The 19,398-nt window shown below is 42.6% G+C and overlaps 1 protein-coding gene across 2 annotated transcripts in view; it reads right to left on the bottom strand.

The window, feature by feature from the left end:
- FNIP2 (folliculin interacting protein 2) overlaps positions 1–18,366 on the bottom strand; it is a 72,580-nt gene extending 54,214 nt beyond the window's left edge. For both annotated transcript variants that reach the window (XM_034772701.1, XM_034772702.1), the window contains exon 1: positions 17,959–18,366. In XM_034772701.1, the coding sequence (XP_034628592.1) occupies positions 17,959–18,053 (95 nt within the window). In that variant the 5' untranslated portion in view covers positions 18,054–18,366. The remainder of the gene's footprint in view (positions 1–17,958) is intronic.
- Positions 18,367–19,398: the final 1,032 nt, after the last annotated feature.

The raw sequence follows: 19,398 nt of genomic DNA, 5'->3' as shown, positions 1-19,398 counted from the left end.
AAACTGAAGCAGTAAATACAATAAACGAAGCCTGTTAAAAGGTAGAGAGTAGCACCAAGTATTTGTCATATATGAACAATATGAAAAACAAAAACAAACAGATGTCAGATTCCACTTCACCTAAAGATAGATTTCTTTCTGTTCCATTTGTTGAACCATTTATTTGTGGTACTTTCCAAAAAAACATGATTGCCAATAAATATCATGTTTTCCAAAAAAAAAAAAAAAAAAAAAAAAAAAAGACACTTCTCCCCATATTTACCATGAACATGCAAAATTCTGACACACTATATAGTTGCATTCTTTTTCTTATACTTATTCACCTAAAATAACCCTGAGACAGTGAACAAGCTGCTGAGCTTATCTAATCCACCTTGTTTAACTCTGATGCATTACCACCAGTTTCACACAAGTTAGACCAGATACTTTCTACATTAGTCACTCAAGTGAACAAGCATGTGATTTACACTGCCTCTCTCTAGCTTTAGATTTTCCATGTAAGCAAGTAGTCAGTGTAATGGGGAAGTTCTTACTACCAGGCTAGAAATACCAGAACCATGTTAGAGGCAGGCAATGTGAATTTCAGAACACAATTTTTTACTTTATTAAATGAAATATCTGAGCAGTACTAGATGAGGGTTAGAAGTACTGTACATATCTCTAGGGACCACTTAATACAAAACACACCCAATATTGGGGCTGGAGAAGAGAGCTGAAATTGCATTTAAGCAGGCAAAAATTCAATATACTCTATCTTTAGATTGTTAGAAAACAGACCCTTCTCTTCTCAAAGAAGAAACTACCTACTGTTAATGTCTGCTTTCTTCATCTCCAAATTAGATTACCAGAACTCATTCCCCATCAAGTTAAACACAGTTGTCATAAATAACAAGAGCCGGTGTGAATACATCACACCAGGGCTTCACCAACTCTGAGGTCTCAGTTTCAAGACCTGCATGCAGAGTCTTACCTAATCTACAGAACTCAATAGTTTGGGACCTAGATACCCAACAGAGCTACAAAGATAAAATGCAAAACTGGAACAGTGACACTGAGGAAGTCCTGGACAAGGCTCAGATGCAAAGAATGTTTTCAGCAGTAACACCAATAACGGAATTTCTTGCCAGAGAGAACACTGAGCCCAAGCATGGCTGTGTTCAGATCAAAAAGATCAAAGAGATTTTTTTAAAAGTTTGATCAGTTACTAGCTCTAGTTTATTATAAATTCATGTCAACTATTTCTCAGATTTTAGTTCTGGAATAAAAACAATTTGTTGAAGAGTTTCAAAAAATTCCATATTTACTTTTTTTTTTTTTTTTTTAAAGGGTGCAAAGTACATCTTTAGTAACAAAGTCCAGCCTTTGGGCTCTAACACCAATTTCAGATTTGTCTGGACAGCAGCAGCTTGACTGAAGCAAGCAGTATTTGTTCTGTTTAATGTGTCCCAATCAGCAGAAGAGCTCCACCTCCTCATATAGTCATCCCCCAGTCTTGGTCCATGCATAGTCATATGTCACTTGTTCCAGACTGAATCAGGTGATCAGGCCAACTTCCAAGAACACAGCTATTAAATAAAGATGCTGCCAAGGCACATCTAACAACTGCTTTCACCAGAAACTGAAATGGGGCAGAATCTCTTACCCTGCCAGTTTTACTGCCCATACACCTACGAACCTTACCAGTTATTGTAACAGTATATTTGATAGCAGAATTAAAACTACACATTGTACTTTTAAAGAGGCCAATTTAGCCAAGAGAGTGGAAAACAAAAAACAAAAAATCTAGTATTTTTATACTGTACCAATTCTTGTTGTATTTTTAATCAATTAATAAGGAATAAAATAAGGAGCATCTCAGAACTTAAGGCCAGCAGACAGCATCCTGGGGCTGACAGCCTGGAACATGGGCTTGCCTGTCCTTTCCTACTACTTTGCCCTCATTTGTACAACCTATTTTCTACTAGGTAGCTTCCAAATTACAGCTCAAAAAGAATTTTTTCTTAAAATCAGAAAACTCCCAACATCAAGTAACAAGTACATACAGATTACAAGTGGTTGAGAACATAAGGCCTGATGCTAAGAAGTACAGAACACCCTCAATTCTTGATGACCTCAAAATGCTGTTCAAGATCCATTTCAGTAACAAATAATGTAGACTTTTAAAAAACAAAGTAGTCAAAAGCCAACCTCCTTTATTCACCTACCAATAACAGAGTTTCGCCTGCAACAAATGAAGACATTACTTTCACCTAAACAAAAACATTCAATGTGCTGCTTCATGCTGCTTCAGGTGTTTGCAGTACCATCAGCTTTCTGTGACTACTGGAATTCCAAATAAAAATAATATCATGATACTAACCAACAATCCATTAGTGAGACTAGACCCTTGAGGTTTTTTCCCCCTCCATCCCCAGATTGTCAGGAAATTTTGGAGGAGCTAGTGGTTGTTAAATCCCTTTGTCCCATTGGTATGTTGACTTTGTGACTGTTGGAAAATAGACTATAACAAGTAACTTGCAAAGGGAGGTTATTCCAGACATTGTTAGCACATCAGGGGAAGGGAGAGATGAGAAATGAGAATGTGTTTAATACTCACGAACACTTACTGGTTTGTCTACATGGTAGAAGGGTGGATGTATTTATAAATAAAACAAAAACACACACACCACAGAGAGAGGGACACAAACAAAAACCCAACAAAAACAAAAAACAACCCCTTCCCCTCCTCCCCCCTCCACCACCACTCCCTCAGCACGGACAGCATAATCCATAGCCAGCGTGGAGATGAATGCCAGGAAATCCTGGAGCAGATGAGTTAAGTGATAACTGCAGACGGATATAGTGTCAAACCAACAATTTTCTCTAGTTTTAGCCAGAGACGCGATTTGTTCCTCTTGTTGGTTTTATGACAGTTTGCCTGTTCTGCACAGAACATTCTCCTTAACTGTTTTTTGTAAAGAGGGCTGTTGATGAATTGTCCTATAAATAATACTGAAACTTTCAGGTTTGTGAAGTTAGAGGCGTATAACCAGTTCTAGGACACAGCATTAGGGCTCTTCTGCTGCAACACCCTAAACTCAGTTGCTAGCGTCTTTTTGGATTGCAGAAGAAATCACGACAATGCTCGCTGCTGGATTTAGGTCCAGTTTGCCCCAAAGTACATGGGGCCCTGACTAATTCAGACACCAAGTTGTAAAATAAAGAGATTTCAATTCAGCTTTAAATAAAGGCTTAGTATCTTACCTATGAAGTTGTATGTTTCTTTTAAAAGAAATGATATTTATCAAGTCCAAGTGTACAACACACATAGCCAGGTATTTCATCTTGTATTGCAATACGCAAGCTATGGAGAGTTTTAAACAATAAGAAGTTCTATGAATACCTGTACACTGTTTAATAAAAATTGTTATTTTACACTAAGATGCCAAAATGTTGCTTGCAATCTAAAAAATTAGTCAGTATTTTGGAATTCACTGAATGTGTCTGCACAAAAACATGCAAGGCTAAGTACATCAAAAAACTGGTAGGTACCTTGAAATGTAGAGGTCAACTCTTCACATGTGGAAAACATACTACTAATTTAAGATTTTTTCCCTAAAGGTTGCCAAGAAGTATATGGCTAAATGGACAAGTGTCAAACATTGGCAATTCTTTTTTGGCTGTAGTAAGGGACTTCAGTAGAGCTAGAGTTAAAATCTCAAATTCTTACTTCCTGCTGACTAAAAACTTGTCAGGACAGCTGGCCAAATCTCCGTTTCACATCATTGTTATTTTAATATTTCACTAATGAAAAATAAAAAGCCACTGTTGCACTCAAATATCTAGCAGACATGCCAACACGGCATTTTAATACAAATATCGTACTGTTCCTTTACACTACGGGAACTAAGTTTAACTCGTAGGTGCAGATTACCCTCGACATTTCATCCAGTGGTTTATTTTATTTAAAAAAAAAAATCAGATGGATAAAGTGTCAACAATAATTTGTACCTGTAAGTGAAACAATTGATCAACTAAGTGAATTTAAGAACCAGATGCCTGTTTCAAATTTGAAATTCTTCTTCCTATTTTCCTCCCTGTTACACCATTAACTACTGAATACTTTTTACCATTAGGGTCAGCCCTAGATAGGTATTTTGAGTTATGCCATTTTAATGGCAATATTGCTTGATTTAGGTAGAAAAAGAACAAATTTTTACTGCATAAAATGCTTGTATAATTTTCTCCTCAAAGTATTTCCTGTGGCACACCCATAAAATTACATGTGGGGTGTTTTGAATAGAAGAAAATTGGCTCTTGGAAAATGTCTGGAGGTAGACAACTGTTTGATCTGGTCAGGGAATGGATAGATTTAACTGCATTCTGGAGTCTCCTAAGCACTAGACTTTTATTGATTGAGTTACTCCCCTACACTGGGGCTTGGAACCATATCCAAAACTGCTTTAAAGCACAGTTGTAGCAAATATGGTTTGTGGTCATATACAGGTTTTATAGGTTGGATTGCCAACCCTCCAGGATTGTCCTGGAGTCTCTGATTAAAGATGTGATGAAATCTCCAGGAATACATCCAACCAAAATTGGTAACCCTACTTATAGGTCCTGTCTTGATGGGTAAAAGGGTGTTTTCTCCCAATTGTGTTAGCTTGACGTGTTTGAAGAGGTCTCTTAATGCTTGTTAAGACACAGGTTGAAATATCTGAAGGTGTGTTGACTGGCTGTGATGTAAGCTCTCCCCGCCCCCCCCCCCCCCCCCGGCTAAAAAAAACAGGGCAGCTAAAACATAGCTTCAAATATGTTAGCTTAATGTGATTAAAAAGCCATCTTAATGCTTGTTAAGATGCAAGATAATGCAATTGAACTAACATGACTGAAAACCCCACACCCTTTTTAACAATCATGATAAAGCCAAAATGTTGTATTAATGTGTATAAAATGGCCTGGCTGCCTTCACAACCTAAGCTATAAACATAGTTCAATCTAATTTACTATTAAACAGTTCTTTCAGGAATTCATAACTGTGTTAGCTGCACTGAGTTAACCAGTCCTTCTGACTCCCAATTTCCCCCGAGATCGGTGATGCTATAATGTTCTCTGCGACAATATTCCCAATACTTTCTCTCTATGCATCAACTGCCCTAGAATTCAGTGCAAGTAGTAACCAGGCAGTTAGCCATAACACGCAAGCAACTTTTTGTGATACTCTATATCCAGGTTTATAAAATGAAGAGATCACCACAGTGTTCAGAGTCCAAGATGATGACAGATCTCTATTTGAAATCTGGAACAACAAGTTCTTCTAAACCAAAGATAGCCTGGCAAAACACAGACAGTGGATTTAATGCAAACAAATAGCTGTGAATCATCCAATAAGGAGAAAGAGGGTCAGGAAGAGATTAAATGTAATGGTACTTTGTATTTCTAGAATTATTTCAAACCAGAAGTCTAAGCATTTCACTAACATTGAATTTAGCCTTACAACTAGGGTTACCATATTTAAAAAATAAAAAAAGAGGACACTCCACGGGGCACTGGCCTCGCCACTTTCCCACCCCCTACCTCACCTCAACTCCACCCCTTCCCCAAAGTCCCCGCCCTAACTCTGCCCTCTCCCCTGAGCACCCCGCATTCCCCCTCCTCCCTCCCAGCCACGTGAAAAGGGCTGCCCGAGCGCTACCGGCTTCACGGTTTGCCGGGCAGCCCCCAGACCCTGCGCCCCTGGCCGGCGCTTCCCCAGTGCAGCTGGAGCCTGGGAGGGGAAGCGCCCAGCCGGGGGCGCAGGGTCTGGAGCTGCCCGGCAAACCGTGAAGCTGGTAGCGCTCAGGCTTCGGGCAGCCCCTGTGCCTCCGGACCCTGCGCCCCCGGCCGGGCACTTCCCCTCCCTGGCTCCGGCTGCTGTGCTCCTCCCCTGACTCTTCGGCTCTCTTTAAGAGCCGAGCTGCCCGAGCGCGACCGAGCCCCCATGCCTCTGGACCCTGCGCCCCCGGAGCCCGGGAGGGAAGTGCCCGGCTGGCGGCTCAGGGTCTGGAAGCATGGAGGCTGCCCGAAGCCGGTAGTGCTCGGGCAGCTCGGCTTTAAACAGAGCAGAAGAGTCAAGGTGGGGAGCACAGCAGCTGCGGGAGGGGAAGTGGCCGGCGGCCGGCGGTATTTTTCCCAGACATGTTCGGCTTTTTGGCAATTCCCCCCGGACGGGGGGTTGATTACCAAAAAGCTGGACATGTCCGGGAAAAAACGGACGTATGGTAACCCTAATTCCAAACAGGGATGTTGTGAAGTAACTACAGCGGAACTCACAGGTTGTTTACAGGGGTGTTGTGAGGCACATTTCATTAATATTTCTGTGCACCTTACTTGAGCATGTTGGGCAGAAAGATATAGAAATGGAATATGTTAGCAAACTTTGTGAAAGTACATAGCAGTGAGAGTGCCTAATTGACTCAGCTAGTTTCACAACACTCACAGCATATATTTCATTTCACTGTAATCTCTCTTCTGCACTGGGCAAAACAGGAATTGCCACTGATAGTAGTAGAAATGCCCATAAAACACTGCATTTAATATCCTGGAACCAACAGGGCTACAACACTGCATACATAAAAAGCGTCCTGTCTACATACTAAAGTGGTCTTATAAATACCCAATAAGTTTGTTGCTTTGTACAACAACACTTTTTAGCTCACATCTAGATGCCCCAGTACAGTCCATAATAGTTCCCCAGCCCCCGGTGCAGATGAGAAGGCACAGTTATTGCAGCTGAAGCAATAAATCTAGTCCTCCTAACTCCATCCCACAATACAGTGCTTCTCTTCTCTGTCTGTACTAAGGTATATCTTGCAACTTTTCCCTGCACTTCTGAAAAGAGCTGTGTGTGATTAATTGATGCACACAGTTATTGACATTGCATACATGGATCAGTTCTAATCTGGTCATTTGCAAAGACAATTAAAAAAAAAAGTTAGAAAAATGGCATATTTTTCACAGAAGTTAAAAAAATAAAGATTGTCAAGAATTCCAGGAATAAGACCTATACATGTCCACTCAGCTCTGATGTGGGGGGAAAAAACAGAATCCCAGGATTTCTTCCAAGGCTGCAATTGAAGTAGAGATGGGGGTGGGGGAGGGGAGAAGAAGAAGAAAAAGGAGGGAAAGAAGAGCAAGACAGTCAGTACTCTTGTAGTAAATCTGGAAAACTCAGAAATCTCTGAAGGCTCTTGCTCAGTAGTGAAGAGGGTGGGAAGGAAATCAAAACAGCTTTACAGAGAGATATAAGGACATGGTACCTACAAGAGTGAAGAGCCAGAGGACTTGCTTTTTCAGATGACATCCCCAAACTGGGAGCCCAATTTCTGTCAAAGTATTTTTTAAAAAAGGTCCTTATTTAGACACCCAGTGGCATTTCTGGCTACTGTTGCTATCTGGATATCTAAGGATATCCAAGGAGCCCAGGTGAAACTCAGTTAGATTATAGAAATCTATTGAAGTGAACAGCAACAAAATAGAACAAACATACAAATGCCACTCAACAAACCTCACTACTGCTTTCTTTCCTTTTACAAAGAGTGGAATATTGCCAGGCTTGCAATAAAGTGCTGTGAAGTAGTGCTTAGCGAATGGGATCTCCCCAAGCATTTCGGCACTATGACCAAAGGAATTACTTGTTTCAACTGCCAAGTGAATCAGGGCCGGCTCTGGCTTTTTTGCCGCCCTAGGCAAAAAAGCCACCCGCTGCGCCCCCCCCCAGCGCGGCAGGGGAGGGCACCGAGCAATCCCCGACCGGCCGGAGCGCCGGGGGGAGGGCGGGGAGCCCAGCCAGGGCTCTCCGCTCTCCCTGGCGGTCAGAGCGCCTGGGGGGAGGGCAGCGAGCCCGCCGCGTCTCTCTGCTCTCCCCGGCAGCCAGAGCGCCGGGAGGAGGGCGGAGAGCCCAGCCGGGGCTCTCCACTCTCCCCGGCGACCGGAGCACCGGGAGGAGGGCGGAGAGCCCCCGGCGGCCAGAGCACCGGAAGGAGGGCGGAGAGCCCGGCCGAGGCTCTCCGCTCTCCCTGGTGGCTGGAGCGCCGCGGGGAGGGCGGCGAGCCCAGTCACGGCCCCACTCTTGGGCCGGAGCGCCCCACCGCGCCGCCCCCCTCCAGGCGCCGCCCCAAGCACATGCTTGGTGGGCTGGTGCCTGGAGCCGGCCCTGAAGTCAATGATATCATACACCAAAGCTAATAAACAGTTACCAGCTAGAGATCCTGCACAGTTCTAATACAACATCCGTTCCATTATGGACACCAGAAGCACCAGTGAATATTTAAAGCTGAAGTAGTGGCCTGTTTGCCAGTTTCACATCTTTTACAACATGCATGTTAAATGAAATTATATCCTCTCTTACAACATCCTTTCACTCAGTCTCCCAACAAAGATTTTATGGAAGTCATGAAGCAGAGACTTTACCAACCTAAATGTAATCCAGAAAGAGTCTGATTTATTTTGCTTTACACATTCTGACATGTCGTGTAAACTGTTAGTTTCACACGTTTCCCCCTCTTAGTTAAAATTTTTACACAACCTCAGCCCTCAGCTTCCTGAAGACAGTTTCAGTCTATAGAGCTGAAAAATGCAGAACAGCATTAATATGAGCCAGAACAGAATTACAATTGCCATGACAATTAAAGCATGATCAACTTATCCAAAGCCAGAGTCATTCATTTCTCTAGAGCCACTACCCTCCCACACACAAATGTTTCACTTTAGTAATTAGTTGAAATACATTAGCATTAGAAGATTCTAACTGAATACATTACATTATTGTAGGAAGCTCCCTTACTGTAGTCCCCAAGATCTGCATTCCTAGTGTCTGGCTTTCTTAATGGACTTTCTACTGAGCACATGGAGCCAGGAGCTTCCCAGAATCTCTAGTATCAGCTGCATAGCTTTTTCTTTGAAGTGCAGTAACAGCCAGTATTAAAGGTTTTGAGGAACATTTGGGATTTTAACTATACAAAAGTATGAATGTTTTCTCTCACACACAAGAGCAATTAGGATTTCTTAGAATGTTACCAACAAGCTACAGCCATCAAATGCTTCTCAGCTGAAAGTAGTATCTACACATTTTTTTTCCAGTTATGAAGTTGGTCATATTTTTAATTTTATTATACGGTGTTTTCCCCTTAACAGTAATCAGTGCTAAATGACAGAAACTGAACAGGCTTGAGAAAGTCACCTATCAGTAGCAAGAACAACTTCTCATGGTAAGAGGTGAGGATGTCTCATCATTTTCTGCAGAATTTAAACTTTCATTTATTAAAAATAAACCAAAACACAAAAGTTTCTTGCCTTTATAGGTCCAAAGATAATTTCCCAAAATGTGAGTCGTACAGTATTGTTTCCCAAGCTGCAGACAGACAATTTAGAACATAAGAATGGCCATACTGGGTCAGACCAATTTAGCCCAGTACCCGGTCTTCCGACAGTGGCCGGTGCCAGATGCTTCAGAAGGAATGAACAGAACAGGGCACTTTATTGACGGAACAATCCCCTGTTGTCCAGTCCCAGCTTCTAGCAGTCAGAGGTTTAGGGACACCCAGAGCATGGGGTTGCATCTCTGACCATCTTGGCTAATAGTCATTGATGGACCTATCATCCATGAATGTATCTAATTCTCTTTTGAACTTCTGGCTTTCACAACATCCCCTGGCAATGAATTGAACAGGTTGACTGTACGTTGTATGAAGAAGTATTTCTTTTGTTTGTTTTAAACCTGCTGCCTATTCATTTCATTGGGCGACCCCTGGTTCTTGTGTTATATGAAGGGGTAAATAATGCTTCCATGTTTACCTTCTCTACACCATTCAAGATTTTACAGATCTCTATCACATCTCCCCTTAGTCATCTCTTTTCTAAGAGTCCCAGTTTTGTTTTAATCTCTCCTCATATGGAAGCTTTTCCATATCCCTAATCTTTTTTGTTGCCTGTCTCGCTTTTTCCAGTTCTAATACATCTTTTTTGAGATGGGGCGACCAGAACTGAACTCAGTATTCAAGGTGGATTTATATAGTGGCATTATGATATTTTCTGTATTGTTTTCTATCCCTTTTCCAATGGTTACTAACATTCTGTTAGTAAAAAAAAAAAAAAAAAAGCTGTTACTGCACATTGAATAGATATTTTCAGAGAACTATCCTTGATGACTCCAAGATCTCTTGAGTGGTAACAACTAATTTAGACCACACCATTTTGTATGTATAGTTGTAATTATGTTTTCCAATGTTCATTACTTTGCATTTATCAACACTGAATTTCATCTGCCATTTTCTTGTCCAGTCACCCAATTGTACGAGACCCTTTTGTAATTCTGAGCTATCAGCTTTGGACTTAACTATTTTGAGTAATTTTGTATTATCTTCAAACTTTGCCACCTCACTGTTTACCCCTTTTTTCAGATCATTTATGAATATGTTGAACAGCACTAGTCCCAGTACAGATCCCTGGGGGGCCCCAGTATTTGCCTCTCTCTATTGTGAAAACTGATACTTTATTTCTACCCTTTGTTTTCTGTCTTTTAACAAGTTACTGATCCATGAGAGGACCTTCCCTCTTATCCCATGACTCTTTACTTTGCTTAAGAGTCTTTGGTGAGGGACCTTATCAAAGGCTTTCTGAAAATTCAAGTACGCTATATCCACTGGATCACCCTTGTCCACATGTTTGTTGACTCCCTCCAATAATGTTAATAGATTTGTGAAGGGAACTCATGCCTCACCAAAACTTTTTCCCAACATATTATGTTCATCTATGTTTCTGATAATTCTGTTCTTTACTATAATTTCAGCCAACTTGCATGGTACTGAAGTTAGACTTACTGGATTGTAATTGCCATGATTGCCACTGGAGACTTTTTTTTTAAAAATCAGCATTATATTAGGTATCTGCCAGCCATCTGGTACAGAGGCTGATTTAACAGATAGGTTATATACCAAAGTTAGTAGTTCTGCAATTTCATAACTGAGTTCCTTGAGGACTCTTGGATGAATACCATCTGGCCCTGGAGACAAATTACTGTTTAATTTATCAATTTGTTCCAAAACCTACTCTGGCACCTCAATCTGGGACAAGTCTTCAGATTTATCACCTAAAAAGGATTGTTCATGTGTGGGATCTCACACATATCCTCTGCCAGGAAGACTGATGCAAAGAATTCTTTTAACTTCCTGCAATGGCCTTGTCTTACTCGAGGTGCTAACGGAGCACTCAATCGTCCAGTGGCCCCACTGTTTGGCAGGCTTCCTGATTCTGACGTACTTAAAATGTTTGCTGTTAGTTTTTGTCCTTAGCTAGTTGGCCTTCAAATTCTTTCCTGGCCTGATAATTATGCTTCTGACTTGCCAGAGTTTATATCCCTTTCTATTTTCCTCAGTAGGATCTGACTTCCAATTTTTAAAAGATGTCTCTTTGTCCCTAACCACCATTTCTACTCTGTTGTTTAGCCATGTAACTTTTTTTTGGTCCTCAATGGTTTTTTTTTTTTTTTTTTGGGTATAAATATAATTTGAGCCTCTATTATGGTATTTTTAAAAAGTTTCCATGCAGTTTGCAGGCACTTCACTCCTGTGCCTGCTCTTTTTAATTTCCATTTAACTAGACGACTCCTATTTGTGTAGCTCCCCTTTTTTGAAGGTAAATGCTAATGTGGTGGGTTCTTTGGTACTTTCCCCACTCCAAGGATGTTAAATTTAATTATGGTTGCTATCACTGAGCAATTCAGCTATTATCATCTTTTGAACCAGATCTTGTGTGCCAATTAGGATGAAATCAAGAATTGCTTCTCCACTTGTGGGTACCAGGACTAGCTGCTCCAGGAAGCAGTCATTAATTTTAGAAATTTTATCTTTGCATCCCATCCTGAAGAGACATGCTCCCACTCAATATGGGGATAGCTGAAATCTCCCATTATTGATATGTTTTCTGCCTTTATAGCCTCTCTAGTCTCCCTGAGCATTTCACAGTCATTGTCCCCACCCTGGTTAGTAGTATATTCCTCCTGCTATATTCTGATTATTCAAGCACAGAATTTCTATCCATAGAGATTCTATGATACTGTATGATACATTTAAGATTTTTACTATATATAACTCTAGGCTCTCTTTCAAGCAGAGTGCCACCTCCCCACCTCAACCCCATCAGTAAGACCTACTCTGTCATTCCTATATATTTTGTACCCTGGTATTACCCTGTCCCACTGATTATCATTGTTCCACCAAATTTCTGTGATGCCTATTATATCAATATCTTAATTTAATACCAGGCACTCAAGCTCACCAATCTTAGCATTTAGACTTCTAGCATTTGTATACAAGCACTTATAAAATTTGTCAATATTTAGTTGTCTGCCTTCATGTAATGTAATTGAAGGGGACTCTATTGTTTGACTGTTTCTCTTCAGTTCCTACCTAAACATTATCAACTTCTATCCTCCTTACTAAGATATGGAGTATCCCCTTTAATAAATCCTCTCCAAGGAATGTATCTGTCTGAACCACGTGCTCCTCCGTAGCTGTTGACTCTCTCCCAGCCCCTAGTTTAAAAACTCCTCTATGATCTTTTTAATTTTACATGCCAGCAATCTGGCTCCATTTTGGTTTAGTTATAGCCAGGGGTGACCAAACTTATTGACCCTCTGAGCCACATAAGACAATCTTCAGAAGTTCAAGAGCCAGGGTGTGCCTACTCGGGTTTCAGCCCCATGGGAGGTGCCTGCCAGGGCTCAGGGCTTCAGCCCTGCAGGGAGTGTGGTCCTGGCGCACGTGGGATCATGTGCCCCTGCAATTTATGCCAGGGTTTGCTGGCCCCGCTCAGTCACATGCTGTTGCTGAGTCCCCTCCCTGCATGGCAGTTGCTGGAGCTGCAAGCTGTGGGGAAAGGCAGAGACAAACAGCTGGGAGCGGCAAGTAGAGCCCCTGCTTTTGCTGCTGCCTCTCCCTTTGGAGTTAAAGCAGCAGCCCCTCCCTGCAGTTCCAGGTGCTAGTTCTGCATGGAGAGGCAGTGGCAAACATCTGGGAACTGCAAGGAGGAGCCGCTGAGTGTAAGAAGGGAGGCCCAAAGCTGTTGGGAGAGGCGACCTTTAAATTGTGTCACCCCTACCCCCTCCCCCCCCCCCCAGCAGGCAGCATTCATCTCTGGAAAAAGCCCCTAGCCCCACCACCCCATCGCAGGGCAGAAGCCCTGAGCTTCCTCCCCCGCATCTGATAGGTGGAAAATTGGGGGGGGGGGGGAGAGGGAGAACCTGGGGGGCTCCATGAGCCACACTAACTGTAAAAGAGCTGCATGTGGCTCACCAACCACGGTTTGGCCTCCCCTGGTATAGCCCATGCTCCTCCTTTCCCAAAAGGTTCCCCAATTCCTAAATCCCTCGGAGCACCACTGTCTCATTCACACATTGAGACCCTGCAGTTCTGAATGTCTTACTGGCTCTGTATGTTAGACTGGAAGCATTTCAGAGAATGCTACCATGGAGATCTTACCTAGCACACTAAATTTGGCCTCCAGGACCTCTCTCCTATCTTTCCCTATGTCATCCATACCTACATGTACCTCAACCACTGGTTCCTCCCCATTACTGCACATAAGCCTGTCAAGATGTCTTGAGAGGCCTGCATCCTTTGCACCCAGCAGGCAATTCATCATTCACAAACCCAAATATGTATATTTCTAAAAATTGAATCCCCCATAATATTACCTCCATCTTCCTAATACCATGAGTCCCCCCTCCAGAGAAGTATCCTCAGTGCAAGAGAATGACATAATACTATGACATCATCTGGAAAGAGGGTCCCAATTATGGGATCATTTCCCTCTGCTCCAGCTTGATGTTCTCCTTCCCTGAGACCTTCATCCTTCTTAACAGTGCAGAGGCTTTCAGACTAGGGGTAGGCATGCTCTGCTGTGTCCTGGAAAGTCTTATGCATGTACTCCTCTATCTCCCTGAGCTCCTCCAATTCAGCCACTCTGGTCGCCAGAGCCTGCACTTGGCCACTGAGGGCCGTGAGCTTCTTGCACTGAATGCACACATTTACTCCTTCTCAGAATACAAGAACTAGGGGTCAACAAATGAAATTAATAGGCAACAGGTTTAAAACAAACAAAAGGAAATATTTTTTCACTCAACAGTGTCAACCTGTGAAACTTCTTGCCAGAGGATGTTGTGAAGGCCAAGACTATAACAGGATTCAAAAAAGAACTAGATACGTTCATGGAGGATATGTCCATCAATGGCTATTAGCCAGGATGGGTAGGGATAGTGTCCCTAGCCTCTGTTTGCCAGAAGCTGGGAATGGGTGACAGGGGATGGATCACTTGGTGATTACTTGTTCTTTTCATTCCCTTGGGGGCACCTAGCATTGGCCACTGTTGGAAGACAAGATACTGGGCTAGCTGGATCTTTGGTCTGACCCAGTATGGCTGTTCTTATGTCACCTGCCTACAAGGCAGGTAAACATACATGCTGCATTCACGGCCATAAACAATTTCAGGTGCTCTGTTTGTTCATCACTTTCTCCAGCAGTAGAGTGAAGGTAACAAGACTCTAGTCAGTTTCATGGCTGGAAACCCTGTGGAAAGAGGTGAAATTTACAAATATTGTATCAATTTTACAGCATCTGCTTAGGAGTGTCAAGAGAAACAGTAAAGGCAGACACAGGAATGTAAGGGTCAGAGACTGTAGGGGAGGTAAAAATAGCAGAGATCCTCTTCTCTCCCCAACCAGTTTCAGCCACATGTCCCCATTAGTACAAAGATCTTTACTGTGAACTTTCTGCTGAATCATGTTGAGCTAGAAGCCACCAAATCCCAGATGTACCCCCAGAATATTTAGTACTGGCTGTCACAGCTCATCCTTCGAAATTCAGTATTAGATGACATTAAGGGTTTTCAGGAGGGCTGGGATTTGAGGGTTCAGTTAAAAAAAGCAAAGACCCATATTAAATGAAGAAGTGTGGGTTGTGTACAGGAACAGAACTATGAATCATGCATTACCATCATACATTTATTTAAGAATGGGAGTATTGAGGATTTAAATATTCCATAAGTGGTGGTGGTGGTGGGAGACAAATAGGCATATAACCCCAGAACACAATTTAAAAAAAAGATAGAAGTGAAAACCCCCAAAAAATTGGGGGACAGGAGAAGAGATAAAACTGCAGAACGAGTGCATGAAATCCTAAAAGGCATAATATATGAATAATTTGTTAAAAATGTTAGCGTTTTCTGAATTTCACACAGTATTTCAATATTCTAACCTGAAATTCAGTCACCTCAAAAAAATCTGGTATAATAAATAAATAACCTTACTATAGGCCCCGATGCTGCAAGGAGCTCCATGCTGACAGGCTCCCTACTGACTTCAGTGGAACTTTGTGCAGGAGTCTGCCCACCTGGAGCTCCTTGCAGGATCAGGCCCTTAAACCTAGACCTGGGGACATTTTAATTAAAATGAAATCCCTGCAAATGGGTTTGCACCTTAATCGATTTTTGTACCTCTGATCCAAAGCAATATACATTAAGGCGTCCAGAATTATTCTTAACTTAAAATTTACAAGTACATAACACACGCTTTCGCTCTTTCAGACTTTCTCCATGCCCCCCAGTACCACAAGGCTTTTTGTTTGCATTATGATTTAAAGGGACAATGAATTCTGGGCCTGGCCATTTTAAGTCTTCCCAATCCATTAGCAACATTCTAGAAATAATGTGGCAATAATGTTAGATTCCCCACTGATTCATAACATTTACAGCAAATCACTTTAGAATCTGGATATATAATCCAAATCTGACATTACGCAATGTTGGCTCTGATGCTGAAATTTGTTTCAAGCGGATGACATTTGACCCATTCAGAGCACCTCTGAACTCAAAAGGTTCTATGTTGGTGGTCCCCTCTGCTTGCACTAAGTCACTTGTTGAATGGGGTCTTTGTTTGTTTTTACTCCTAGGCCTTGGCTACACTTGGGGATTAACAGCGCTGCCGTGCCAGCGCTGCGAGAGCTCTCTCACAGCGCTGTATGTACTCCACCTCTCCGAGGGGAGTAGCTTGCAGCGCTGCGAGCGAGCGTGCAGCGCTGCAGGAGCTGATTACACTGGCGCTTTACTGTGCTGCGCTCGGGGCGGGGGGCGTTTTCACACCCCTGAGCGCAGCAAGTTGCAGCGCTGTACAGTGCCAGTGTAGCCAAGGCCTAAGTCTCACTCCCCACAGCATTCTTAGCATTTCAAGAAGTGAAGGTCAGGAATCTTATCAATTTGTTAGTCTCTAAGGTGCCACAAGTACTCTTTGTTCTTTTTATCAATTTCTATATGCTATCTACTCACAAGACCAAGCTAGTCATGGTGAGTACTCACATGAAGGTTTGGTTGGACACATATGCAATACCATTTATTTTGCTTGCCACAACTACCCTGGTCTTGTGACCTGATAAGGTATAGAAAAGGGATCCAGAATCTTTTCACTTAAGTTGTTTAGAATATGGTCCCTGCGGATTTATTTTTTTGTAAAGCCATCATCAAATCAGGATTACACATCCAGGCCCCTAAAGGAATCCCTATATGTTTCATGTGCAAAAGTTCATGAAATCATTAGCACCTAAAGCAATGGAAGGCATGCAGCTCCCCGCTGTTCCACATGATCAGAGGCAACAAAAGATGAAACCCTGAATTCAAGGTAAGACACATTTCAACTCAGATTTAAAAAAAGAAAAGATTTGAATTCAAGTTACCCAAGTAATAAGATACAAACACTAAGAAAGATGAAGGCAGAATGTTTTCTGTATTATTTTATTTGGAGTCTGGAATTAAAAATTATAAGTTTATGCATATGAGGAGATTTGAAATCCAGACAAAATGGCTGAGACATCAAAGAGAAGAAAAAGAAGCAGAAGACAGCAGAGAGAAAGCAACTATATAGGTACAATAATTTTCACCTGCTTCTCTGCCCCTACTCTTTTGCATGTGTTTTTCTGCACTATTTAAGGGTAGTAACGAAGTGACATCAAGCCATTTTGTTTAATGCAGGAACATGTTATATTCTCAGTTTTTAATTAATCTGGCCCATAGTGAGACTTAATAACTCAGTTTTGCTGCCCACACCAGACTTTCTATTCTATGTAATATCGTATTCATAGTTACAGCACCTGTGGCTATGCTACTTACAGCAGTTGTAACTTGCTCAAAAGTCTGGAGATTTTAAGGACAAACCCGAAGGACTCAGAAACACCCTAGAAGACTGAAAATTAGTCTATGTCTGATGCTGATTACACTGAAAAATCCAGAGAATAAAGGTTATAGACCTTCTTTCACAGTGAGGAAAGATGGTCTGAGGCAGATGTCCAAAGTGTGAGTGATCAATTCCACACCCCAGGATCCATCACAGTTAAAGCTCATTCACCCAATTTAAGACCCTGAAAGGTAGTTGGCACCAGACCCCAGACATCCACACAGACCAGGTTAACACAACATTAATGCTTAACAAAATGACTTTTGTACAGAAGGCTTGTAATGAAACAGCTCTCAAACATGTATAAGTGTCTGGACTAGTGGAAATCTCAGCCATTTTCCCAAACCTGTTAGATCAGAGACCAACCTAAAATTGCAGAATATTCCCTAACAGAGGCACTAACTCTCTACCGGTAGCTGGCTCTAAATCAAAAGTACTGAAGCAAACTATTACCAATAAGAATTATATCAAGTTCTTAACGCGCTTTATGTTTCCAAAGCACTGTGTGAACGTGAACAAATCGATACCAGGGTGATCAAAAATGACAAGAGCTGGGGGGTGCGCGCGCGCTCCGGCTGGCTCCGGGGAAATGTACACACCCCTTCGTTCCCGCTGGTGCCCCTGCCCAGGGCTTGCTTTCTTGGCTCCAATAAGGCTACCCACCACCCCTTGAGTAATGTCCTTTTAGTAATATCCCTGGCATGAAAGAAACAATTTCTCACCTAAAGGCAGGTCCTTCCTTAGGTGCCCTGCTGGGAGGAGAAGCCGAGCTGCTGCCCCTTTTGTTGAACAGCTTCTGGAGTAGAGTAGGAGCCATGCTGCTACTTGCTGTTACCGCCGCCCGTACTCACAGCAACCCCAGTGGGTAGCGCACGCACAACAGCTCAGCTGGCTGGGGATAGTAAGAGCGGCGGGGGCAGCATCCCCGCTGCAGCGTGGCCGCCCGGCATTGCACGCAGGAGTGAACGGGGTCTACGGCTAAGCTCAGCGTCCCCACTCCCAGCAAGGGAGGAAACAGCCAATCATATGACTAAAGAAGACGAACCCGTCGCCCAGAGGCGCTGACAGCTCCCTCTTGCAGGACGAGCCCCCCTGAGCCCGGAATCCTGGGATCCGAACGCGCAACATCCATGGAACGTTCTCCATTGGATACTCGGGATTCCAAGCCTTCCCCCGACACGTGGTCAAGAGCCAGAGTTAAAGGGACACGAGCCCTGTTTCACAGTCCTGTGAGATTGGGAGGTTTGAATGGATGGGCTTGGGCGGGAGAGGAGTAAAGATAGGATTTCTGATTCTTTCCAACAAATATTTTATCATATTTCTCTCCTCTCCCAGTTCGGTTCCCTCTCAGTGAAGTAAATTATTAAAAAGTATGCACAAACTGACCTAACAGTAGAGGTGTTTTTGTTTTTTTCATTTGCTGATATTGAAAAATCTCTGATTTATTGGGTGGAATTGTGCATTTTCCCTAAAATCAGAGATAGCCCAAACCAAATCCCTGGATCCAAAAAGTCCATTGAATTTTGTGAATGTTCAGATCCAAGCTTTGCCATTGGGCCCTTTCTCTATAATAGAACAGGTCCAGATCCTGAATTTGGAGACTTTTGGATTATTTTTTCTTCTAGCCCTTGTCTGACTAGCCCCGACTGACAGAGTTCGCTGATCCAAAGACTGAGGAAATGCTAGCTTATGTGTTTAGCAAGGATCCAAACTTTGGCACTCATCTGTTGATTAGGCATATACTTAATTTTACCATTCAAGTATTCCCAGGGGACTTTGCAGGATTGGGGCCTTTGTGGCTTTGTTCATTTCTGCTTTTTTATGGTTTATTTTGTTCACAGGTGAAATAATCTAATTAGCTGATGCCACCATTCTGTTGGGGGTTATGGGGGGAGGGTTGTTTTGGATGGTTTTGTTTGGCAGAAAGACCACACATCTTATTCCCCACATTCTTTTAATTACTTATCCTTCAAAAATGAGTTGGAAAGGTGTGATATGCTGCCTTTTTTGCATATAGCCAGCTCCACAACCTACTACAGGAGGAGACTTTTTGGGGCAATTTGGCAAATGGTGGCAATTGAAGTAAGCAGTCCCTGCACTTCCCCAAAGAAAGGGACTGGGCCCTTGTGCAGTCGTGCACCTTCCTCCTCTTCCCACCCATG

This window comes from Trachemys scripta, chromosome 5 (assembly GCF_013100865.1).
Source record: "Trachemys scripta elegans isolate TJP31775 chromosome 5, CAS_Tse_1.0, whole genome shotgun sequence".
Classification (NCBI taxonomy): Eukaryota; Metazoa; Chordata; order Testudines; family Emydidae; genus Trachemys; species Trachemys scripta.
Note: the sequence above shows the minus strand (reverse complement) of the source record. Positions and strands in the feature narration are given on the sequence as shown.